Source organism: Pristis pectinata, chromosome 27, assembly GCF_009764475.1.
Source record: "Pristis pectinata isolate sPriPec2 chromosome 27, sPriPec2.1.pri, whole genome shotgun sequence".
Classification (NCBI taxonomy): Eukaryota; Metazoa; Chordata; class Chondrichthyes; order Rhinopristiformes; family Pristidae; genus Pristis; species Pristis pectinata.
The window spans coordinates 26,771,237-26,796,956 of NC_067431.1; the positions used below are offsets into that span (position 1 = coordinate 26,771,237).

Here is a 25,720-nt window from a genome sequence, read left to right on the forward strand (position 1 = left end):
GACCAGAGTTCTATAGAGCTGCAACCTCGCCTCGCGGCTCTTGAACTCAATACCCTGACTAATGTAGGCCAACACTCCATACGCCTTCTTAACAACCCTATCGACCTGCGTGGCAACCTGTGCATGATTTCCAACAGTCATGAATCTTAACAGGCCATACATTGCTCTTTTCGCTATGAAAACTTCAGTGGCTCATTTCTGTCATTAAATGTTTTTCATTACTTAGCCTTACCGTGGCACTTCAGCACAAAAATGTTTGGAATGTTGCTTACTAAACACTGTTTGTTCCTTATTTTCTTTTATTATTTTCTGATTGAAAGTGTAGTATGTGTACAATGCCAGTGAGTATTTACTATGTCAGTGAGTATTCCATGGCTTGGAAGTGTGACGGTAATTGGCACTGAACAGACAGAGGAAGATTTCCCTCCGTAGATGCTGCTTGACCTGCCAAGTTCCTCTAGCACTTTGTGTATTGCTCCAGATTCCAGCATCTGCAGAACTTCTTGTGTCCCAGAAAAACACTCAGCAGGTTGGGGAGCAACTGTGGAGAGAGAAACAGAGTTAATGTTTCAGGCTGATGATGTTTCGTTGGAGTTAGGAAAACCATAGAACAATACAGCACAATACAGGCCCTTCGGCCCACCATGTTGTGCCGACCTTCAAACCACACCTAAGACTATCTAACCCCTTCCTCCCACATATCCCCCATTTTAAATTCCTCCATATGCTTATCTAGTAATCTCTTGAATTTGACCAATGTACCTGGCTCCACCACTACCCCAGGCAGCGCATTCCATGCACCAACGACTCTCTGAGTAAAAAACCTCCCTCTGATATTTCCCTTGAACTTCCCACCCATTACTTTAAAGCCATGCCCTCTTGTATTGAGCATTGGTGCCCTGGGAAAGAGGCGCTGGCTGCCTACTCTATCTATTCCTCTTAATATTTTGTATACCTCGATCATGTCTCCTCTCATCCTCCTTCTCTCCAAAGAGTAAAGCCCTAGCTCCCTTAGTCTCTCCTCATAATGCTTACTCTCTAAACCAGGCAGCATCCTGGTAAATCCCCTCTGCACCCTTTCCAACGCTTCCACATCCTTCCTATAATGAGGCGACCAGTTAGAATTAAGTTGCAGAAAGAAGGGAGGAGTGGAGAGAACACAGGGAGAATCTGTGAAAGAGTGGAAACCAAGTGTGACATGACACACGAGGTGGTGGTGCTGGCTGAGAGAGAGTGCTGAAGGCTTGTTAATGATGGCTGATCTGTCTGAAGGAGGTTTGAATAGGAGATGAGTTAGGGACAGAGAAGAGGGAGGGGGAAAAGAAACACAATGGTGGAAAAAAAGTTGCTGGAAATCTGAAGTAAAAGAGAATCTGTGGTGGATGAACAAATTGTCGACATTTCGGATTGAGACCCTGCATCAGGACCGAGAGTGGAGAGGGAAGATGGCCAGTATAAAGAGGAGAGGTGGAGGGGTGAGACAGGGGCTGGTAGGTGATAGGTGGACTGAGGAGGGGTGAGGGATGATGGGCAGAGGGAGTCAGGTGGGGGAGGAGGAGTTGGGAAGCATAGAGTCACAGAGCATGGTAACAGACCCTTTGGCCTTACTCGTTCATGCTGACCAAGGTGCCTACCTGAGCTAGTCCCATTTGCCTATGCTTGGCCCATATCCCTCTCAACTTTTTCTATCCACGTACTTGTCCAGTTATCTTTTAAAGGTTGTAATTGTACCTGTCTCCACCACTTCCTCTGGCAGCTCATTCCACATACCCACCACCCTCTGTGTGGAAAAAGTTGCCCCTCAGATGCTGCTGGTTTGTAAATAGAATGAAATTAATGAGATCAGGGAAGCAAGAAAAACATTAATGATGCAACTGAGGAGCAAAAGGCTCTGGTTATCTGAAATTTGAAATAAAAGGGCTATTGCTGAGACCAGTCTGCAATATTGTGTGCAGTTTTGGTCTCTGTAGAGGGAAGGCTCAGTAGGCTGGTTCCAGGGATGGTGGGTTTGCCACATGAGGAGATATTGAATACTCTGGGATTGTATTCTCATTGAAACTTGCAAAATTCTCACAAGACTCGACAGGTTGGAAGCAGGGATGATGTTTCCCCTAGCTTTGGAGTCTGAAACCAGGGGTCACAGGCTCAAAATAAGACATAGACCACTTAGGAACAAGATGAGTTGAAATTTTTTTAGCCAGAGGGTGGTGAACCATTGGAATTCTCGTCCTCAAAAGGCTGAGGAGTTTGGGTCATAGAGTTCATGACGGAGAGCGATAGATTTCTGGATATCAAAGGAATCAAGGGATATGGGGATAGTGCAGGAAAATGGCTTTGACCTTGATGAATGGCGGAACAGGTCCGAAGGACCAAGTAGCTGCTCCTGCTTCTATTTCTTATGTTCTTGTCTCTCTCTATTTGCATCTCTTCCCGACAGATTGTTTACAATTAACCAGCCCTCACGGCCCTCTCAGCCAGCATCACCTTCACCTGTGTCATTCAGTCTCTCTTACCCTTGCCCACACATCGCAGATCTTTTCTTTTTTTTCCATCCCTCTTCCTTCCCTGAAACAAAACATGTTTGATTTTTAAATTCTGATGGAAGGTAACTAACCTGACCTTTGACTCTGTTTCTCACTCCTCAGATGCTGAGTACTTCCTGCATTTTTCGTTTTTGTTTCGCATTTCCAGCATTTGCAATTTTTTTTTTGCTTTCAGATGGAGAAAATAGATGCATCTTGCAGTTTGCATCTTTTTTGTCTTATTCTGTTGTAAAACTGTGCAGGCAAATAAAGTGTGAGTAGTTTTAATACTGTTAAGAAACTCTCCATTCACTGCAAGTTGTAAGTGGCAGTGAAGATCTGAATTGCCAGTCACACACAGCAAGGTTGTCCATCAGAAGCCATTGATTTCTTACATTCAGGAGTACAAAAGGAAACCAGCACTTAGCTTCAGGTTTTCCTCTTGAACAGTTAATACTCTGCCTAGTTATTTTACTTCTGTGCTATTGTGACCTGAGTAACTGCTCTCCAGGAACCAGTACTCAGAGAGAACTTGAACCATTCTTTTCGACTTCATGAACGTCTCTGCAGAAAACAGTTCAGTTCGCACAGTACTGAGGACCAACAGTGGAGGGTTTAGCTCCCAGGCAACCAGTACGCACTATCGTGCAAAGGATCATGAAAATAAGGCAGGCTGTGAGTTTGTGGGTAACGGAAGGAGCTCTCATAGCACATAAAAACAAAGTGCTGGAAACACTCAGCAGGTCAGGCAACATTCTGTGGAGAGAGAAACAAGCTTAATGTTTCAGGTCAATGACCCTGCATCAAAACATCCTCCACTGACCTGAATTGTTAACTGCTTCTCTCTCCACAGTTGCTGACTGACCTGCTGAGTGTTTCCAGCATTTTCTGTTTTTATTTCAGATTTTTGATTTTCAGTCATGGGTCAGTAATTGATCAGGTGAAAACATTAATCAGAACATTGCTGTATAACCATCTTGTGTATAAAACAGGCTGTTTGTCCCAACCAATCCATGCATTTATGCTCTATTCAAGTCTCCCACATTTGTTCATGTATCTCTGTCATTGTGATCCTCTAATCCCTTCCCCCTCACTTGCTTATCCAGCCTCCCCCTTATGTGCATCTTCACTGTCACCTCAACTACTCCCTGTGGGAGCAGGTTCCACATTCTCACTACTCTTTGCTGAAAGACATTTTTTCATAGTTCTCCACAAGATTTCTCGATGATCTGTTGGCTGCTGGTTCTGCTGTTCCCCTGCATCCACACTGTCAAAACCTTCCGTTATTCTAATGACCTTGCAGAGGTCATTTCTCAGTCTGTGGATCCTATCCTGACACGTACGGTCTTGTGTTTCTGGTATCATTGTAAATCTTCTCTGCACTCTACCCAGTGCCTCTACACAATATACACCCAACCATAACTGCAGCAATGCAGGCAGTCCCCGGGGTTACACAAAGTTTTCGTTCCTAAAAACTGTACAGAAGCCGATTTCTCCATAAGTCAGAAACGTCCGTTTTCTATGGTAACCCGTATCATATCGCACTGCATTTGCTTGCTGTTAATTCTTTAATTTCATTGAATATTCACCCTAACACTGCCCATAATTAAATGAATGGAATTTATACTGTATCCAGTCATTAATGAACATTTCAAGACATTTTATTATTATTACTGTCTTGAAAAGTGCTTTATAAACATATGGGAGAATTTGTGTAGAGTTGGATTTGCATCAGTCAGGTCATCTATAACCTGTACTTCGAGTGAGGTCTAACCGAAAGCCAGTGCAGGTTCAGCATTGTGTTTTCTCTGGCCTTGCTAACCTGTCGCACAGTCTGCAGTAACTGGTGTGTTTGTACTCTGAGATCCTTCTGTTACTGTTCCTCCATCCCACTTAGACTCACCTTCAAGTGATACGTGACCTTGTATTCTTCCCACCAAAATGTGCTGCATCTCATTTGTCTGCTTTGAACATCATTTGCTGGTTATCAGTGAAGTCCAGTTGCCAGTAATGCTGAAACCAAAGCTTTTCCATGTTTAATGTTTAAACCCAATTATAATTTCAAACCTAAAAGTTGGTCTCGGTGAAAACTTAAGACCAGAGCAGATAATTAGCTGAACGTGTGTAGAAAGTTGAACCTTTAGCCTTGCAGGTGAGGTTAAATGTATGAAATTATTTTGAAGTAATGTGTTTTGTACAAGTATTTCTACATAAAGGGGCTTCTGAAGATTAAAAAATGCTTCAAGCTGTTTATTCTTGTTTAAGGTACATGTGCAAACAAGAGAAAATTGAAGGCAGTTTAATCTCAAAGTGTAAAAGCTATCTGTATGATAAGATGTTCCATTAGACTGACAGCAACCCCTGCTTGGAAAATTACAACCCTCATTCTATACGGCTTCACTCAGACAGATTTTTTCATTACTCTTCCCACTGTTTGGGTCATTGCACAGTGACCGAAAAGAGGGAGAGTAGCAACACGAAGTTGTATAGTTCAGCCACAGTCATTTCAATTTCATTATCTTTGGTAATAGGTTACTGTTGGAAATGAAAGTGTTACAGAACTTCATCTGTTATATTCTTAGCATTCTCCTTGGCTTCAGGGGCTTTTATATTTAGCTCTTACCTAGTGATGCAGATGTAGACTTTCTGACAAATAGCCTATGGAAGATGTTTGGAGATGAAAAATGTTGATGTCAAGCTTCATTTCCATGAACTGCATCAAAACACAAACTATAATGGGCAGGATTACAACAAATTGGTATTGGTTTATTATTGTCACTTGTACCGAGGTACAGTGAAAAACTGGTCTTACGTACTGTTTGTACAGATCAATTCATTACACGGTGAAGATACATTGAGTTAGTACAGAGTGCATTGAGGTAGTACAGGTAAAAACAATAACAGAGCACACAGTAAAGTGTCACAGCTACAGGGAAGTGCATTGCAGTTAGACAATAAGGTGTAAGGTCATAACAAGGTAGATTGTGAGATCAAGAGTCCATCTCATCGTATAAGGGAACCGTTCAATGGTCTTATCACCGTGGGATAGAAGCTGTCCTTGAGCCTGGTGGTATGTGAGGTATTTACTTATCAACTGCTGGGAACTGGATATTGCAAGCTCGGCCATTATTTATTATCTGTCCTGTAATTGCCCTTGAGAAGTTGTGGATGAGCTGGCTCCTTGAACCACTGCAGTTACTATGATGGTGCTTCCACAGTGCTGTTAGGTAGGGAGTTCCAGGATTTAGACCCAGTAATAATGAAGGACAGGTCAGGATGCCTTTTGACTTGGAAGGGAATCTACAGGCAGTGGTGTTCCCTTGCACCTAAACCCTTGTAAGCTGCAGCACTCAGAAGGAGAAAATTGGGAGGTGTTGTCCAAGAAAACCTTGGCAAGTAACTGCATTGCAATAGACGGTGCACCCTGCACCTGCCGTGTACTGGTTGGAGAGGGACTGAATGTTTCAGGTAATGGATAGATGCCAATCAAGGGGGCTGCTTGGTCCTGGATGTCATCAATATCCTTGAGTACTGTTGGAGCTGTGCTTATCCAGGCACATGGAAGATATTCCATCACACTTCTGTACCTTGCAGATGATAGAACGAGCTGCAGGATACCCATCTTGTGATCTGCTCTTGTAGCTGTAATATTTTGTTTGGCAGGTCCAGTTAAGGTTTTAGTCTGTGGCAATCCCCTAGGATGTCACTGGTCGGGAATTCCTCAGTCATAACGCATTCACTGTCAAGGATTGGCAATGAAACCCCCTTTTAATGGGGGAGGTCAATGCCTGGCTCTTTTGTGGCATCACTGTTACTTGGCACGTCAGTCAATGCCAGAACATAGCTAGGTCTCGCTGCATGCTGGCATGGACTGCTTCATATGCGAGGAGCTGCGAACGAAAATGAACCTGGTGGAGTTCATTGCAAACACCTTTCTGGCACTTCCTGCAGACTTAGTTTCAAAATGAATTACCCTGGGGTCTCATGTCAGGTCTGTTCCTTCTCCCTGAGCATTGGTTGTTGCTGCTGTGTGGAGTCTGCTCTCGTGAAAACGTCATATTTAGTTTCATTTCTTCTTCACTTCCCTGGTAATGAGGTGCGATTCTGAGACTCCTCTCCTTGACTATCCATTATGTTAAAATATAAAGTGTTTGCTCATCTTCCTTTTGTGAAAATAGTGGTCCAGGTTGAGCATTAAGAACAAGGAGGCAATGATGGAAAAAGGGGGTGAATGATGTCACATCTCATGCAGACCAGTGGAGAATGGTGGGAAGAGCCCAGAATCATAATTGGATTGAATCTGCTGACAATCCATAAATTTCTCAGATTAGCTATAAAGCATCCAAAATTTCTTTTCATACCCTTATATTTGCTTTATAGTATAATATGAAAAGTTGGTGAATGGGCATGGGTGTTTGGCCTTGTGCCAGTCGTTGATTCAGTGGGTATTGTGTAAAGCACCAATTACAGGGGAGCGTTGCCGATGTTAAACAGCAAGTGAATCACTAGCGCATAATCCTCCTTGCTTGCTCTTTGAAAAGACAGTTCAGTTCAGCTGTGAGCCATGAGACTTGTATGGAAGATAAGACACTCAGTACACTGACTTTTGCCTCCTTTCTCTGTCCTTTGATGTAGTCTCCATCTCTTGGTACAGAATATTTATTTGAACCCCTTGTGATTGATGTGAACAGTGTAGATACATTGGTTTCAGTTAAAAAATTGCTGTTTTGGATCTTAAAGTCGAGTTTATTGTCATGTGCACAAGTACGGTGAGGTACAGCTACAATGAAAAACTTGCAGTAGCATCGCAGGCAACACACGCACGCACACACACACACACACACACACACACACACACACACACACACACACACACACACACACACACACACAGGTTCAGACAACACATAAAACATAAAGTATGCATAAATTATGCCAGACAGTGAAGAGAAAGACAAAGACACTATCAGAGACATCCATGACGAGAGTTCATTTGGAGAGCATGTCTTATGAGGATAGGCTGAGTGAGCTAGGGCTTTTCTCTTTGGAGAGGAGGAGGATGAGAGGTGACTTGATAGAGGTGTACGAGATGATAAGAGGCATAGATTGAGACTTTTTCCCATGGCGACAATGGCTAACACAAGGGGGCATAATTTTAAGGTGATTGGAGGAAGATATAAGGGAGATATCAAGGGTAAGTTTTTTTTAAACAGAGAGTGGTGGGTGCGTGGAACGCACTGCCGACAGAGGTTGTGGGGGCAGAATCATTAGGGATATTTAAGAGACTCTTAGATAGACACATGAATGATAGAGAAATGGGGGGGCTATGTGGGAGGGAAGGGGTAGATAGATATTGGAGCAGGATAAAATGTCGGCACAACATTGTGGGCCGAAGGGCCTGTACTGTGCTGTAATGTTCTCTGTTCTCTGGCAGTGCAAGAGGTGGTCCGTAATGTTCCGTTGCTGAGGTGGGATTAGTGGTTGTGCAGGTTGGTTCAAGAACCTGATGGTTGGAGGGAAATATCTGTTCCTGAACCTGGTGGTGTGGGACTTCAGGATTCTGCACCTCCTGCCCAACGATAGCAGCAAGAAGAGGGTACGAAGCAGATGGTGGACATCAGTCTCCCACTGGGACTGCAGCTGCCTCACAGGTGTATGGCTGGGTGGAGCTGCAGAGCAGGTCACTCACTCTGAAGATGCGCTGTCACAGGACTCAAGCTGTCCTTTCATCAGCACCAGAGATGGGCTTTGGTGGGACTGGTGTGGTAGAGCAGCTGCCTCCCAGCATGTCACAAATGACCAGATCTTGGAAATGAGAGCATCAGGGGAAATTTCACAATGGAGGGCGCAAGACTCCCCAACCTCTGTTTGGCTGGACTCGGCTGCAGCACCTTGAGAGATGTTGTGCAATAGGATGCTTGGGGAGCAGCTGTAAAGAAAAGTATGAGGCATTGACAGGTGTCCCAGCAATACTCGGCTGTTACAAAGAGACTGGAAATGTCTGCCTTGCCCATGAGTGGCAGACGTCACAGGGCTGAGTCTGATCCCCAACACTGGACCTCAAACAGCTTCCTGATGAAGTGAGATCCTCCAACGAGAAAGTGAAGTCTGCCTCTGATTGTTAACAACACTGTTTTGCAGCAGTTTAGAATCTTCAAGACTATGGGGAGGATCAAAAGCACCACACACAAGCAGGGAAACAAGCTTCCTGATTTGACAGTGTATTGAGGGATGTTCAAGGAACCTTCTCAGGATAGTCCTTGTATCAAACCAAGGAGAAATCTGACCTTGGATCAATGCACAGTGCACAGAGATGCTATTGCATTCAGTACTAAAAAATCCCAAAGATAATTGTCAAGCAAAAAAATCTTAAAGACAACAGAGAGACTAATGGCCAAAAACAGCAGGAAAGGGTCCAAACAGCAAGAGACAGAGTTGGGTCCTGTAGAACTTCCATACATCACTTGGCCACTTCACAGTATTCGTTTTAACACTTCAGCTATAAACTTTATTTAGTGCCTCATAATATTCCTGACACAGTTTCATAAGCAAACCTACCAGCTGATTAATATGTTTACCTTTTCCTCCTTACATTGGCCACAATTTTATCTTATTTAGCTTAACTAGAGACAGATAGTAAATCAAGTCTATGATAATAAGATTCCTGCATTTTCCAAATAACATATAACATTCCCTGGCATGTTGACAAGAAAATGTCTTGAATTTAAAGTGGCCAATGTAAATGTTTCAGAATGTTTGCGGACAATGAAATGAAACTCTCTAAATTTGGAAATACTGGGAATTGTTACTGGCGTTGCAGAATGGTAAATCTTCTCATGTTTCCATAGGCCTTACTCTTCCTGCTGTACTGACGCCTGTGTGTGAGTGAGTGGCTGTAATCAATCTCTGGGCTTTCTCACTGTATTGATAGGGTATGTGAGAGCTAACAGAGTCCATGTCTCACTGCAGTCTTCCAGTTCCTGCCCATAAATTCTATAAATAATACATTAATGGCTTAAACCCAGGGTGAGGAAGCATTTGTCTCCGCTCTTCCAACCACCCAAGTGGCCCAGTGAAATTGGGATCTTGCCGTGCTGTAGTAGTGAATATTTCCCACAACTTGCACTAATGTCGTTATGTTTATTTTTGTTTATTTTGTCATGTAAGTTATGTATAATTTAAGTTTATATAACTTATGTTTGTCGTGTACTGTGCTGCTGCTATAAGAAGCTAACTTTCATGGCATTTATACCCTGGGTATGTACGCCCAACACAATAAACTTGAACTAGTAGCTGCTCTTCCAAGACAAACTTGTTTTGGGCAAGAGTATACATTGGCACACACACGATCCAATGAACCCTTGAGGAGAATTCACTTTAATTTCATTAAAAAAGCCTGGAATGTGCTGGCTGACAAGAATGACCATCGGGGAGAGTAGTGTTGAGGCACACGGGGATGTGAGAGGGGAATGAGTCAATGGAAGTTGCACATGGGAACAGGCAGAGAATTGGGACGCGTAGAAGAGAGAGATGAGGACGGGTATTGTGAGACTGGCATCGAGTCTGTCATGCTGGGATTGTGAATCGGGGAACAGTATCTCTGGAGATCGGGCAAATACATTGACCTTCATATTGTTACTACTCAAGGAGGATAAGCACACAGAAAAAAGAGTGATAGCAAGTGCCTGATAGGAGGAAAGCAAGATGTGTCAATAGAAATGTGGATTGAAATGTGTGAAGACAAAGAGAGGACAGAAAATAAATTAAGGAGAGATATGCACGAAAGGAGGGAATTAGAGAAGTTACCAACTTCAAGCAGAGTGTTTAAGTGCCAAACTCACATTGATGTGGATTTCCAGCTGGATGCAATGCGAGCAGGTAGTGCTGAATTCTTTGGAGGGCCACTATCTATATGTGTATTGTTTTTACACTGAGGATGAAATAATTGATAATCAGACTAAGTGCTGTCTAGACAACAGCTATAATAGTAAACAACTGGAACATCACTCTAGATAGCTTGAAAGAAGCAGAATGCTTTCATATTACACGATATTATTGATGAAAGTTTCACAGGGTTTTAATGTATCACAGCTCACCACCAGCTAACCATCAGTAACATCCTAAATTCTTTTGTATATGGTTGGTGTTTTCAAATCTATTAATTAAGCTACTATATTATATCACAGTGGGGGAAACGGCTTTTATCAAGGTTATGGAACTTTAAAGCATCTGTTAATGACTAAATTGATCAGTGCAACTTTTGTTGTATTGGAATTAGTTCTGTATGGAATGTAAACCCAGGTAATGATGCAGAGAAATGTTGAGGGGCGGGGTTATCTTCTGGTACCTGATGTTAGCCTGTGGTATGTGATCTGTGCTTCAACACAAACCATTATTAATATCGCACCTTTCCACCTGGCAGACCATGGACGGGCGGATAGAAGTTCACAGCTACGCGAGAGTTTCTTCACTGACACTTAAGGATATTCAGCACACTGACTCGGGTGAATATGTGTGCAAAGCCAAAAATTCAATTGGCCAGGACTCGGAATCCATGTACCTCGAAGTTCAGTGTAAGTGAGAATTTAATAACATTTAAAGATGTTTGGATGTTATCTTTTGGATTTTCTGACTTAACATTGGATTCCCATAGAGCACAGAATCATTCACTCTTTTATTTTCTTTTTTAAAACAACATTCCTTCCTAATTTTCCTGCCTTTTCCTATGATCTTGTTGAGTTTCCTGTGCCCACAGTTTGGTAGAAAGACATCTGCTTGGAATGTGTCAGTGATACTTGTAAATATTCCGGAGTGAAGCTGAATCGGGAGGCCCGGGGACTGGTACTGGGGTCTTTATCATCAACTGGATCTAAGGTCTGCTTATCCACAAGTTGTGAACAAGGGTACAGATGCCTCTTTAGACACGTTCTCAACGGGTCTGAAAATGGGGAGAAGCCGTCACATGAATGGACCACAGTGACATCATTTGTTGCTCAAGTTCCAAAGCTCAGAGCTTGAGCTCCTTTAGCTGATAACAGCACCTACGTCAGTGGTTGTCGAGAACCTAGAAAGTGTCTTGGAATTCCTGCAGTCCAGGAAGTGCTAAGTCTCTTCCTGTTTAGATTAGCTCACTAAACAGACACTAGGCTAGTTCCAGTTGGAAAGTAATTTCTTTGAAGGAAGAACATCATGATATTAGGGCCGAAGTAGTTGGAATATAACAGAACAGCACCAATCTGGTTAGCTAGTCATTGCCTTTATATGACCGGTTTGCCCCCTTTAATTCAATTGGATCCAATGCCTTGATACCCAAACCAAACTTTGGGAATGTCATTAAAAACAAAAAGCTCTGTTGCCATATTCGAAGCAGTTCGGTTGGTAAGTTAACCAATTAGCAGAACATAACCAGTGGCCAATAGCATCAGGGTTTTATGGTCCTCAGTCTGTTATATGAATTAATTATCTATGTTCAAATTTATCTGTGAAAAGAATATTTCTTTGCTTAATTATGATGCTTAATTACAGCACTGACAAATGACATTTCATATTGTATTTCTAAATTTGGATGCAACTCATGAAATGAATACCTCTGGAGCTTCTGATCTTTGGACAGCGCCCAACAATAAACTTTGGAGTAAAGGACATTCATAAACTTTGGCATAACTCAAGTGTTTTGGAAAATAATTCCTTTGAACGAAGACTGTCGTGACATTAGGGACAAAGTAGTTGAAATATAACAGTACAACACCAGTCTGCTTAGAATGATTAAGGAGAACCACAGTCTTTCATAGATTTCCAGCTTTCCAGAACTGGCTGTACAACATGACAAACCAAAGAGTGATCTCCACCATCTGTGTAGCTGCTATTTCATCTGCCTGTATTACAGTCCTGCAGTATATATAATCCGTTCTCAGATTACTGTTTCCCTCTCCAGTGGAGATTGGGGCAGTCTGACCAAATTAACCTGATATGTTTTCAAACATTATATTTATCATATTTTAAAAAGGTCTTGTTCTTAAAATACACCAGATTTAAACTCCAAATTATTAATGCAGTCCATCACGAACAGCACTGATAGTGTAAATTATTTATGGACTAATCTCAGTAAGTTTTAATTAAATTTTATTCAGAAGCAAATCACAATACAAATCTGTGAGTGGCCTGGATACGATTTACCTCCTTAAAGCATTTCATTCACATGTTTGTAATTATTAGCAGCCTTAAATATCCAGGAATCTATGAATTTTATTTGCATTAACAATCTGTGGTCTTAGAATAATTTAACGATAGATATTTGTAAAACCCTCCAGCTGTACAACGTGGGCTACCATCAGGCCCTCCCTCCATCTCATTGATCAGAGCAGGTTTATTTTTTAACAAACAAAAACCCTTCCAGTCTTCTTTCTCTCTGAATCTCAGATGCACCTAAGCTGCAGGGCACTGTGACTGTCTACACATGGGAGGGGAACCCTGTGAATATCACCTGCGAGGTTCTTGCCCACCCTCGTGCTCTGGTAACCTGGTTTCGAGATGGACAACAGTTGCCAAGCTCCAACTACAGCAGCATAAAGATCTACAGCACGCAATCCACCAACTACCTTCAGGTAAGGGATTGAGACAAAGCTTCCGTTGTAAGATTCATGCAAACTCTTTCTCAAGGTTGTGCAGTCCTCACTGAAGAAAGAGGTGATCTCACATTGAAGGATGAATCTTTCCAGAAGATTTTTTAAAATTGATTCTTTCACGAGATGCTGACTTCACTGGCGATGCCAGTGCTTATTGTCTATCTGAGTTACCCTGAGCCTGGTCCATTGCTGGGCCATTTCAGAGGCTAAGAGTCAACCACATCACCTTGGGTCTGAAGTCTGAATAGGCCAAACCAGGTGAACATGGCAGACTTCTTTCCCAGAAGAACATCAGGAACCCAATTGGTTTTTACACCAATCTGTTAGTTCCATGGTCACCATCATTGATAGCTGCTTTTTAGCAAGTATTTATCTAATTAACCAAATGAATTCCCTAGCTACTGTGGTGAGATTTGAACATAGATCTCTTAAGTGAGTGGTTCAGTCCCTAGATACTAATCCAGCACCTTAACCATTGTACTACCACACTCCCCAAAGGGTTTTGAGGGTGGATACTGAGGGGTCCCTTTCACCAGACTGGCAAGGCTAGAACTAGGGAACACAGTCTCAGGAATAAGGGTCGTCTTTTCAATCAGAGTTGAGGGGAGATTTCTTCTCACTGAGGGTTGTGAGACCTTGGAATTCTCTCCTTGAAGGGCTGTGGAGACTGTCTATTCAAGACAGTGATGATATGTTTCTGAACACTGGGGGAATCAAAGAATGCTGGTTTCACGCAGAAAATGTTGCTGAGAGGTGTATAAAATCACGAAGAGCATGGATAAGGTGGATGGTCACAGTCCTTTTTCCCTGGGTAGGGGAGTCTAAAACTAGAGGGCACATGTTTAAGATGAGAAGAGAAAGATTTAAAGGGGACCCAAGGGGCAAATTTTTCACACAGTATATGGAACAAGCGGTTGAGGCAGGAACAATTACAACATTTAAAAGACACTTGGACAGGTACATGGATAGGAAAGGTTTAGAGGGATCTGGGGCAAACAAGGCAAATGGAACTAGCTTACCTGGGAGCCTTGTTCAGCATGGACCAGTTGGGCCCAAGGGCCTGTTTCCGTGCTGTATGACTCTGTGACCTTGCTGTTTGTCGGCAGAGCGTGTTTGAAGGTGATCTGCTGCTACCTATGCTCTGATGTACAGTATGTTTCTGAGGTTACTTTGGAAATAAGGAAGAAGCTCAGGAAGAAAATTCAGTTTGTGAACATACTGTCCATCCTTAACCATCTAAAAAAAAGGCCTGGAAATTGAATCGCAGCAAGCCATCAGGTCAGGGCCTGTGATGACATTGGTGGGGTGAGAGGTGAGAGTGCAGGGGTGGGACATTTTACTTAGGGAGGGGTGCTTGAAGGAGAAGAAGGAAGTGATAGGGTTCCAGCCCAGAGTATCAATAGTAATCTGGGAGCAACCAACACTGAGTGCTCCTCACAACAATGCACTCTAATATCCCTGGCAACCCTCTTCTTGGAGCATTTCCAGTGATTGAGGTCATTTATTCCCTATCAGAGGTGGAAGTAGCATCAGCAAGGATTCTTCATTACCAGAAGTTCCAGGTTTTCAGAGGGGCACAGTTTGATCTGGAAACATTTAGTCCATATTGGAAAAGAATGTTCAGGGCATCCCAGTGAAGGTAAACAGTGCCACGTACCTGAATTTCTCATCTGGCAAAGCGAGCCTGAAAGCCAGGTATGAGGGTATATAGTTGTAACTGTGCCTTGGGTACCAGGCTCTAAATTTTATTAACTATTCACGCACGGAATCACAAGTCGAGGACACGATTGGGTTCAATATCCAAGGGCTGGACATCCCCTGCCCTCTCCCACCACTTCCATTCAGAAGGGCAGGAACCCATTGGCTAATCACAATTAGCAGGTCCTTGCCAATTCAGTGAAGTTCTGATGTCCTCCATCTCTCTAGGTGACACCTGATTCAGAAAATGACTTCGGTCCCTACAATTGCACAGCCAGCAACCGTGTCGGCGTCGAGTCCAAGGAGTTTATTCTGGTGCAGGCTGGTAAGTACTGGATCTTTTTTGCTCTTTATTCATTGAAATGTCAGCATTCCAACCATATTTTTGTTTGCCATTTTCCTGCAGGCATTGATGGGGTTAAAGGATTCATGGAGCATGAATATGTGGGTCTTTCTGTGCAGCAGGATGGCATTGGTACCATTCAATCCAGAAAACTTATTGTGATTGAGTGACGTAGCTCACCGTCATGTCATTTCTGGGAGTTTTGTGATTGACGCGATGAACAGTTCCACTCTGTGTTAATGTACAAAACACTGGAGGAACTCAGCAGGTCAGGCAGGACCTATGGAAGGAAATGGACAGTCGACTTTTCAGGTCGAGACCCTTCTTCTGGACTCCTACAGACTGAAGAATCTCCAGTCCTGATGCAGGGTCTCGACCCAGAACGTCAACTGTCCATTTCCCTCCACAGACGCCGCCTGACCCGCTGAGTTCCTCCAGCATTTTGTGTGTTGTGTGTCCATTGTGTCTCCTGTACTCTTAAAAATCAGATTTCAGTTTCCAACCAAACGGTGTGGCACTAAACTGGGGAGGAATTCAGTGAGACTAATTAAAGTGGGAAAGCGTCACGCTGGTGCACTGAGGTCTATTTCTAGAGGTGTATTCAGTCTGAGGCAGAGAAATAGGCCATTAATTGCAAGCATTCAACTTAGTAGAACAGCTTTCTGCTGGCACTGGATGGCACAGCAGAAAAGGTGACACTCTTATGTGAGGAAATATGAAGCCAAAGTGGTAAACCATTGCTAATTTGTGTCTCTGTGCGTCCAATTAATTTCCAGAGGGGGGGGGGGGGGGGGGTGTCCTCAAATAACCACAGGTAAAGCCCCTGAGAAGATTGCAATATTTTTCCTGACCCCTTACTGATAAAACCATGACGTCAGGCTAGAATTACATTCTACACCCTTCAGTCCAGGCTGACCACATCATATAAAGCAACTGCCATTAACTGACTGCAGCCAGAACCAAAGGTCGCCTATCTATTCTTATTGCACATTCTTGACTGGACATTCACTTTCATCTGCCTAAAAGGTTGAATCCACCAAAACTGATTCCATTGTAAGAGAGATTATTTATTCATGGTTTTGCTTGGTTACCTCATTTTGTACTCCTGTCCCTTCGGAACCTGCAGATTTCAAGTTAAGTAGCCTTGGGGCATTCTCTGTAAATCTCAGCCTGATAATCTTGTTGTACTCCATTGGGAGTGGATATCAGAAGCTGGCTGAAGGTCTTTAAATTTGTAGAGCGTAATGTTGATTTTTAAATTATTAACTGTTAGAAGATAGTTTTTCAAAAGTGAGCTTTTCAGGCACTCTATTTAATAAAGTCAAAGAATCATACAGTGCAGAAACAGGCCTTTCGGCCCTCTACATCCATCCTGGCCCTTGCACCCATTTACGCTAGTCCCATTTACCCACATTAGGTACATAGCCTTCCACGCCTTGGCAATTCCAACGCTATTTGTCCATAGCACATTGTGTATATGCAGCTGATGTGTGGCAGTAGTTTGCATTTATATAGAAGCTTTAAAGTAGGAAGAATTTCCAAGCCTCTTTCAGGACTTTGGAAAATCGACCAACTTGGCCTCCACAGCCATCTGTGGCAATGAATTCCACAGATTCACCACCCCCTGGCTGAAGAAATTCCTCCTCATCTCTATTCTAAAGGGACGTCCCTTTATTCTGAGGCTGTGCCCTCTGTTCCTAGACTCTCCCACTACTGGAAACATCCTTTCCACGTCCACTCTGTCCAGACCTTTCAATATTCGGTAGGTTTCAATGAGATCCCCTCCCAATCTTTCTAAACTTCAGCGAGTACAGGCCCAGAGCCATCAAACGGTCCTCATACATTAACCCTTTCATCCCCGGGATCATTCTCGTAAACCTCCTCCGGACCCTCTCCAACACCAGCACATCCTTCCTTAGATATGGGGCCCAAATCAGCTTTGTGGATTTGAAGTGGAGAGCTTGTTCCCTTGTGTAATTAAAGGATGTGAACTAACTGGACACATGGCAGCCAGCCTGATCTAAATACTACCCTACATTAAAGCAGATAAGGTGCATCTACATTAGGAAAGTGCACATTTAGAATGAGCTCAGGAGCTACATAAAATATGCTGAGTTTCAACTGCAAATGTCTGGATGAGCTGCTGAGTTGAATTGGAGCCCTTCTATCAGTGTAATACAGCCTTGAATTGATAAGTAAACCAGTACTAGCCAAACCACGTCAGGAAGAAAAATTGCACGTCAACAGCAAGACCAATGAAGCTGAACTATTGCAAGTCTGTCAATAGATGCACCATTACTTAGGTGCTTGGCACCCTCTGCTGCAGACAATTATGCGGTCTTGTTTATGTATGCAATCTTCACACCTATGTACAGAGATTTACTTAACATTCTTGTAAAATAACATGAGACGTCTATTTAAAATTGATGACTGTTTTGACAATAGCCAATAGCGAGGTATAGATTTTCTCCTCTTGCATAATTACAACGTGATCTTCCTATTGTTTCACTGCAGTTAGCCAGTGGAGGAAAATATTCCTCCTTGCCTGTCAATATTAAGCAAGTCTCTTAAAAGTATTCAGCAGCAGTGACATGTTTGTTGATTAATTAATCAGCAAAGGTCAACATGCCAATTTTGAGAACTAAATGCTTAATAATTGCCTTTAGTTTTGGATTAGACCAAAGTTACAATATCTCTGTCTTGGAGAAAAGGATAAATAGTGAGAAGAATCACAGGCTGATGGGAACTGACGGGAGCAATTCCTTCCACAGCTTTAACCACCTTCATGGTAGGGTGGTTAGTTTTACAAGAGAGAGGATGTTGTATTTTCTGGACTGCTACAGCCCATAGAATGAGCAGCCACACAAACCTACTTGACTTGGAGTATCACTGGTTATCAACTGAGACTTGCTCACTGGACCTGTCTGTAGTGGACTGGACTTTGCAGCTTCTAACTTGGACAAGATGTTCTATCACAAAGCCAAAGGCTGATTCCATGAGGGTTTTTAGAAGAATGTTTTGTTGGCTGTTTCTGATAATCCAAATGATTCCCCTGTTTAGCACAAAGCTCTGTTTTGTGACCTCAGGACCCATTTTCAGCCCAGAACTCCCAACAAGACTGGCCTGGTATCCAGGATCCACAAACAGTAATGTCCCGGTATACCCAGGATACACAAACAGTGTCCCGGTGTACCCAGGATACACAAACAGGAGTGTCCCGGTGTACCCAGGATCCACAAGCAGGAATGTCCCGGTGTACCCAGGATCCACAAGCAGGAGTGTCCCGGTGTACCCAGGATACACAAGCAGGAATGTCCCGGTGTACCCAGGATCCACAAGCAGGAGTGTCCCGGTGTACCCAGGATACACAAGCAGGAATGTCCCGGTGTACCCAGGATCCACAAGCAGGAGTGTCCCGGTGTACCCAGGATACACAAACAGGACTGTACTGGGAGGCTCCTTGTTTCTGCCTGGTCCTGAAATTTCCTTTCTCTGGAACCGTGGCTTCCCCTCTACTACAGTTGATGAAGCCCTCACTCACCATCATATGTCAGTACCTTTTGCTGCAGATTACAGCATCTCCCGGCTCTTGTGTATCCATTTTCACCCTTCGTCAGTTCAGACAAAGCTGCTAATTGATGAAGGGTTCTTATGACATCAGCTTCTTATTTCCTGAATGAGAAACTGTATTCTGTTCTCAGCAGAAGATGAGAAAAAGAAGGGGTTTGTGTGAGTCATGTTCTTTGTGTAATTTAGGTGAGAGGGGAAAGATTTAAAAGGCACCTGAGGGGCGACTTTTTCACACAGAGGGTGGTGAGTATATGGAACGAGCTGCCAGAGGAAGTGGTTGAGGTAGGTACAATGGTATCATGTAAGAAGCACTTGGATAGGTACATGGAGGGGCGGGGCGGAGAGGGATAGGGCCAGTCGCAGGAAATTGGGACTAGCTGGGTGGGCACTATTGTTGGCATGGACTGGTTGGGCCGAAGGGCCTGTATCCGTTGCTCCATGACTTTAATTATTAGAAATCAGGATGTATAGGTGTGTTTAATTTTTAAACACTCTTGGCAGTGTTCGCATTTTAAATCTTATTTTTACTGTTCCAGAGACCCCATCTGCTCCTGCAGTCTTGGATACTATTCCCTATTCCAGCTCGGCACAGATCGAGGTAGAGGAACCTGAATCGACTGGTGGTGTGCCAGTCCTGAAGTACCTGGTGGAATGGAAGGTCAAGGATACCGATGAGTGGTTCTCCAAGAATGCAGATGCAAAAGAAGGTAAGTTAGGAAAGGCAACTGGGCGATGGAATGATGGACCATGAATGTCATTGTTTGGGGTAGAATTTGTTAAGTGTGTCCAAGAAAGTTTTTTGAGACAATATGTAGAGATGGGGCAGTACATAACCTTAGCTTTGGTAATGAAACTGGGCAGGTGTTGGAGGGGGAACACTTTGGGAATGGTGGCCATAACGTTGCAAGTTTCAAGATAGTTATGGAAAGGGATAAGGTTGATTCTCAAGTTAAGGTCCTAAATTGGGGGAAGGCTGATTTCAGTAAGGTCAGAGAAGACCTGGAGATAGTAGTTTGGGAGTCGATGCTTTTGGGTGAAACGACACTGACAAGTGGGGGTCTTCTTAAAAAAAAAGTTAGTAAACGTTCAGGGCCAGCATGTTCTGGTAAGAGTGAAAGGCAAAGGTGGCAAGATTGGGCAACTGGGATCGAGGGAGTCTTGTGAGGAATGCAGAGTGAGTTGGAGAGAACTTAGGAAAGAAATTAGGAGGGCAAAAGGGGCCATGAAATATCCTTGGCAAGATTAAGGAAAATGCCAAATCAATAAGTATGTCAGGAGCCAGTGGGTGGAGAAGGATGTGGAGGACAGTGAGTTCAGGGAGCGGTACGTGGATAATCTGGAGTGGACCATTATTGAGAACGAAGTGATCTTAGATTACATGGGACACATAAGGGTTAAGTCCCCAGGGCCGGATGAGATCTATCCCGGGGTAGTTTAACCCTGACGGAGATTTTTAAATCTTTATTAGCCACTGGTGAGGTACCAGAAGACTGGAGCATGGCTAATGTTGGCCCTTTAAGAAGGGTAGCAGGGATAAGCCAGCCAATTACAGGCTGTTGAGTCTTATGTCAAAGGTACAGAAATTATTGGAGAAAATCTGAAGGGATAGGATTTATTTACGCTTGGAAAGGCAGGGTATGTTCAGGGAATGTCAGCATGCCTATAGGCTGGGGAAATCCTGCCTTACTAATTCGAGGTTTTTGAGAAGGTGATTAAGAAGGTTAATGAAAGTTGACCCGTAGACGGTGTCTAAATGGACCAGTAATGCATTTGACAATATATTGTAGACTTCATTTGGTAATATGTATATCAGAATCAGACTTATTATCACTGACTTATATGATGTAAAAGAATGCTGTCCAATTCACAGAGACGATAAACAGATAAATTATAGGTACATGTTAGTTTTACTTCATTTCTTAAAATCCAATTATTAATAATAATCTCTCTAAATACATTTATTTATTGGCACAGGAGAACATATAAATGATAAAAAAGATGATGCTTCTAAAATTATGATAAATAATTCTTGGAAAAACATTGTGCAAAGATACAGCCCATAATGGATGGAAGAACCAATGAGTTGTATATTGTAATTCAGCTGAGCTACAGCAAAAATAAACTGTTCAACGGTAGAAAATAATCTATTCCATGCTCAAGAAAAGAGACAGAACGTTGTAAAGAATCTCAGAAGAAAGGAATCCAGTTCGGTCACTGTTATAAAGCTGCACATTTTTAAAGTATCTCTTTCACGGCTGTGTTAATTAGTCCACTACTTCTCTTCTGGTTTGTTACCAGTGGTCCACAGGACTAGGTGACACCTTATTATAAAGCTTAAAGTCTGTAGCTCCAAAGGTACATGTCATAATGAGGGCTGAGCAGCATTAGCTTATTGATCTAAAACAGCATGAATAACATTTGAACAGGCCCAATGTACTCCAGCATTCTTGGTAACCAGTTATCTTGTACAGAAAGTTTTATGCTTCTTAAATTCAATGACCTTTTCAGCTCATTTAGAACATTTTACTTCGCAACAAATCTCACTAACTGAAATCATACCTTACTTTTTAGACAGCTTGCATTGCACAAGTTGTCCTGGATTTCTCTTTCTAAATCAGTTAAGGATATACATCTTCAGTAAAGTTAAAACAATTCAGAATGATTTACTCCAGTGGAAATAAACTGGAGAATCTTAGCAAATGCCTTAGGAAGACCTAGAGTAGGTCCTGTCTGCCAGTGAACATGAGAACAATTCCCATAATTCAAGCCAGCTACATTGAAGGCAGTTCTTATTGGGGGAAAAAAACAGTGCGTCTCACTATTCTTTCATTTACTCTCGAGATATGTTGTGTGCTCTCTCTGTGGTACAGAGAGGGCTGATGAAAGTTTCGATCTGAAAAGAACTGAAATGGTGAACAGAGATATAAAATGCATGGATGGAAAGTCATGTCCACACTGCCCTCAATTTCTCCTTTCTATTGCCACACACACTGTTCTGCCAGTGTCACTGTCACATTTAAGACACAAGAGACCGCAGATGCTGGAGCCTACTGTGTTCCCTCTCCACTCTCAGTGCTGATGCATGGTTTTCACCCAATTCCTTTCCTCCCAAGATGCTGCCTGACCTGCCGAGTTCCTCCAGCAGATTGTTTGTTGCTCACTGTAAAATTCGTTTGTCATCCACAGAATGTTCTGATATCTTGAATCTTGAAATTTCCCTCGAGTTAAATTGAAAGGATTCTTTGAGCAGTGACTAGTAGAGTGGTTAGATTTGAAGAGCTTTAACTGGATTGCAAGTACTTTCGAGGCACGTATAATGGTGCCCATTGGTAATTCCACTGAAACAACCATGAATGTGGATTGATTTCCAGGTTCCATCTCTTGGCATGCGCAGTTAAAGGGATTTACTAATCCAGGTGCACGCGCACACAGCTGTTTGAAAGACCAATACCAGGGGCTTGATTCTTCAGATCCAATTTTGTTGCTTCCTTCCAGCTTAATAAAAGTTTCCAATGACTGGAACATTGGATCAGGAAGGCTCTTGATCCTGAGCAAGTGAGTGGTCACGTGAAAGCAGCACATTGTCTGCATCTGGTGGGAAGGTTCAAGACACTGTAGCAGTCCTAAGAAAGAAGGAACTGAGCATCAGGCTTCCTTTGTGACTTGATCAGAATTATTGAAGCTGTTTCTGTCTGTGCTTTGTAACTTGCTCAGAGGGAGCATTGTATCCATTCAAAATGCTGTTCATATTTTAGATGATTTTTTTTCACAATGTTAGAATTAGAAATTTATGAATTCATTAACACAAAGGTTGAGGTAGATTTCTTTCAGTTCATTTTATCCCATGGAGGTTTATCAGCAGTCCTTTGATATTTTAGACAGAATTATGGACCCTGAGATCACCAGCAGGGTCAGAGAACCTTGCACTTCCCAGGCGAACCAGACTTGCCTTGTTTTCAGCTTTTTTTGTTACAGAGAAAATACTGTAAATCTTGTTTCACATTGAAATTGAAAATTCATCAAAACATAAAGGAAGACAAAATATGCAAAATTTGTGTTTCCAGCTTTGGGATGTATCAAAGTGTTTCACAACCAGTTATTTACCTTTTTTCCAACTTAGAACGGGGTTGTCTGAAAATTCATCCTCCTCTGGGTGGTTCTAGTGCACTCTATTGGTGCATTACACTCTGTATCCATGACTCATTCCATCAAAGTTAATGGATCGTAATGAGCAAACAGAAAGTGATCCAATGCTGTGTGTGAATAGTGGTAATGACATTTTATAAACAAATTTTGTCCAGCATTCAAAGGACAGGGGTGAAACATTTAGACCTTTTCTTGCATTTGTTAACAGTTAAATTTCAAAACAATTTTTTCAAGCTATTTAGTCAGTCTGAGCGAGCATAGTAATTCTAAAGCACATTTGCATAACAGTTGTTAATATCTGACAGTTCTAGGTTCAGACAATGTCATTACCATCAGTGGACTGGTTCCAGAGACCACGTATAACCTTCGGTTATCTGCTATCAATGGAAAGGGAACTGGTGACGCCAGCCAGATCATTAAGTTCAAGACACAGCCAATTCGTAAGTACAAGATGGTTCTTTCATCACACCATTTAAAATTAAAGTGGCAGAGCTGCTTAGAATAGATAAGAAATTGGGAATTGAACTTATGGCCTCATTAACTTTAGCATCGTATTAAATAACTGATATCTTAGGGACCATTATGTAGTCACAGAATGTCATGGATACTCTGAAATGGAGTTAACCCCTCTCCAATGAATTAATGTTACACTGTACTAGCAAATAATACCCACAGAGTTCATATTGTTCGTTCTGGGATATTACCTTTAAACATATTGCTAGTGCTGTAATTACTACCTTTGCTGCGTTATTTAAGGATAAATTAGCTGAATGTTTTTCAATGTAAATTGTTGGCCCTTTGAAGATAGCAGGATCTTTTCTGTTAAGAGGAGGAAGTGAAGATTGATGCCCAGGGTCAATGAATTGGAGGAAAATCTGTCATTTCTATGAAAAGGCATTTCCTGTGTGTCCTAAATACCCTGAAGGAATCTCGCTGATCAGGAGACTTCAGATGATGGTGGTTTAAGTGCTGGAGATAAGCCAGGTCATTCTGCCTGTTTGAATCTGCTTTCTAACCAATCCTGAGAAGGAAGATAAATACTCCTCCCTGAAGAAATATAATTTCTGAAAATGAAGTGCAGATTGATGGTACTGATTACTGGCCCTAATTTCACACCCAATTTGGCAGCTTTCACTGTGAGAAATGCAATCTTTTAAATGTGCAAATGGCAGCATAGTGCTGGTTCCACAAGGCACAATCGTCTGAAATTCAGTTCAATAGAGAAGCCAACATTAACATTGACTGATGTTATTGACCTGGAAATTGAATGTACTGTGTAGTCTCTCATGACCAGAAAGGACAGGAATTGGAGATTCTGATTTCTGTCTTCGTTGGAAACTCTTTATTCGATTTGTTTGACAAAAGTATGTAACTGCACCAAGGAAGTACACAGGTGTTAGAGAGAAGGTCTCCGAAAGGTTTTACTCTTCACATATATGGGCCGTGGTAAATCCATTTTTAAAAATTTCTCGTATGATTATCTGGCTAAGATGTATTAATAGCTTTTCAACACTTCAGAAACAAAAGGAATTGAACATGAATTCAGCATTTGTGACCACTGCACTAGAATTGGGGGTATTTTATGGATGTGAAGATCTTGCATGTCCTGGTGTGGAAGCAACGAATGAGATAAGCCCAGTAATGCCAGTCCAGTCTCCCATTTATGATGCATGCACTGATATTGTTTGTGAGAACTACAGATGGAAAGAAATGTGTTCAGAATTGCACAAGGTCACCCTGATCATCGGTTTGGTTGTGGGGATGAACAAGGAGGAGAGTCATTGAACCTTAGTTGTTAATCTTGTGACAACTGAATAGTGCAGACACACAAGCCACAGAAGGTGACCTCTCCTGCCCTTCATTAGCCCAGTGAAGCACATGGAGGAAGTGGTGGCAGATATGGCTTGTGTGTTACACCGTAGAGCTTTGCTTGTAACTAAACAGAGTCTTGTTAACTCTTATTTTTATGAACTCAGCTGCAAACTAAGTCCACCCTCCATCATATTACAGCCGTTTAATGCTGGAGTCGTCACAATTTTAGGAATCAAATGGTGAATCTGTCTTTGTAACCACAATGCGGTTTCTGTGGTAAAATCTGTTTCATTTCCATCTTTAATTCTTTTGTTCTTGATCAGTTGTACTTCATCCCTCTTCATATATTTTCTTTTTGTTTTCATTCTTCTCATCTGTGTCCATTACAATGGAAGCAGTATTCAATGGGGAGCCAAGTAAGTTCATCCCATAACCCTGTCTCTGTCTCTGTTTGTTGTTCAGATCTTCGCTTTGCAGTGTTTTCAGATCCGTCTGCAGTGAGTTATTTGGTGGTACAGCAGTGTGCAAAGTCATGAAGTGGGCTCACACTTGGCCCTTCTTCAGCCTGCGGGGCTCCCACCTTGGTCCGATCCCCACAGCTGGGTAGTGATCGGACAGCAGCCACGGCCAACCAACAGAAGGAGTTGAAGAGGATTCAGCATCCTCCTGGCTACATCAGTACTTGCTTTTTCCTGGTTTCAGAACATCAGCTAAAAGCTAGTAGCAGCTCCCTGCCCCCCTTGATTGATGTTGCTTTGGCAATGAACATATGACCAGAACATAAAAACAAATGTTATCATTTCCTGTCATCAATCATTCGACATTTGATCACTGTAAATCTGTAATAACAATTGTCTTGAAAGCACTCTAATTTAATGTTGGCTCTTACTTTGTTGCCCAGGTGGCTGGTTTGTACTTTTTCCTTTTTCTAATATTGCAATACTTGTCCAAATCAAAAGTGACCATTTAATCATTAGTGATCAGTTGCCAAAGCAACAGGATGT

The 25,720-nt window shown here is 42.4% G+C and overlaps 1 protein-coding gene across 9 annotated transcripts in view; it reads left to right on the forward strand.

Moving 5' to 3' along the window:
* The window catches only part of LOC127583556 (neural cell adhesion molecule 1-like), a 435,935-nt gene that overhangs the window by 331,353 nt on the left and 78,862 nt on the right, over positions 1 to 25,720 (forward strand). For all 9 annotated transcript variants that reach the window (XM_052039651.1, XM_052039654.1, XM_052039652.1 and 6 more), the window contains 5 exons: positions 10,945 to 11,095; positions 12,942 to 13,126; positions 15,074 to 15,170; positions 19,295 to 19,465; positions 23,210 to 23,344. In XM_052039651.1, the coding sequence (XP_051895611.1) occupies positions 10,945 to 11,095; positions 12,942 to 13,126; positions 15,074 to 15,170; positions 19,295 to 19,465; positions 23,210 to 23,344 (739 nt within the window). The remainder of the gene's footprint in view (positions 1 to 10,944; positions 11,096 to 12,941; positions 13,127 to 15,073; positions 15,171 to 19,294; positions 19,466 to 23,209; positions 23,345 to 25,720) is intronic.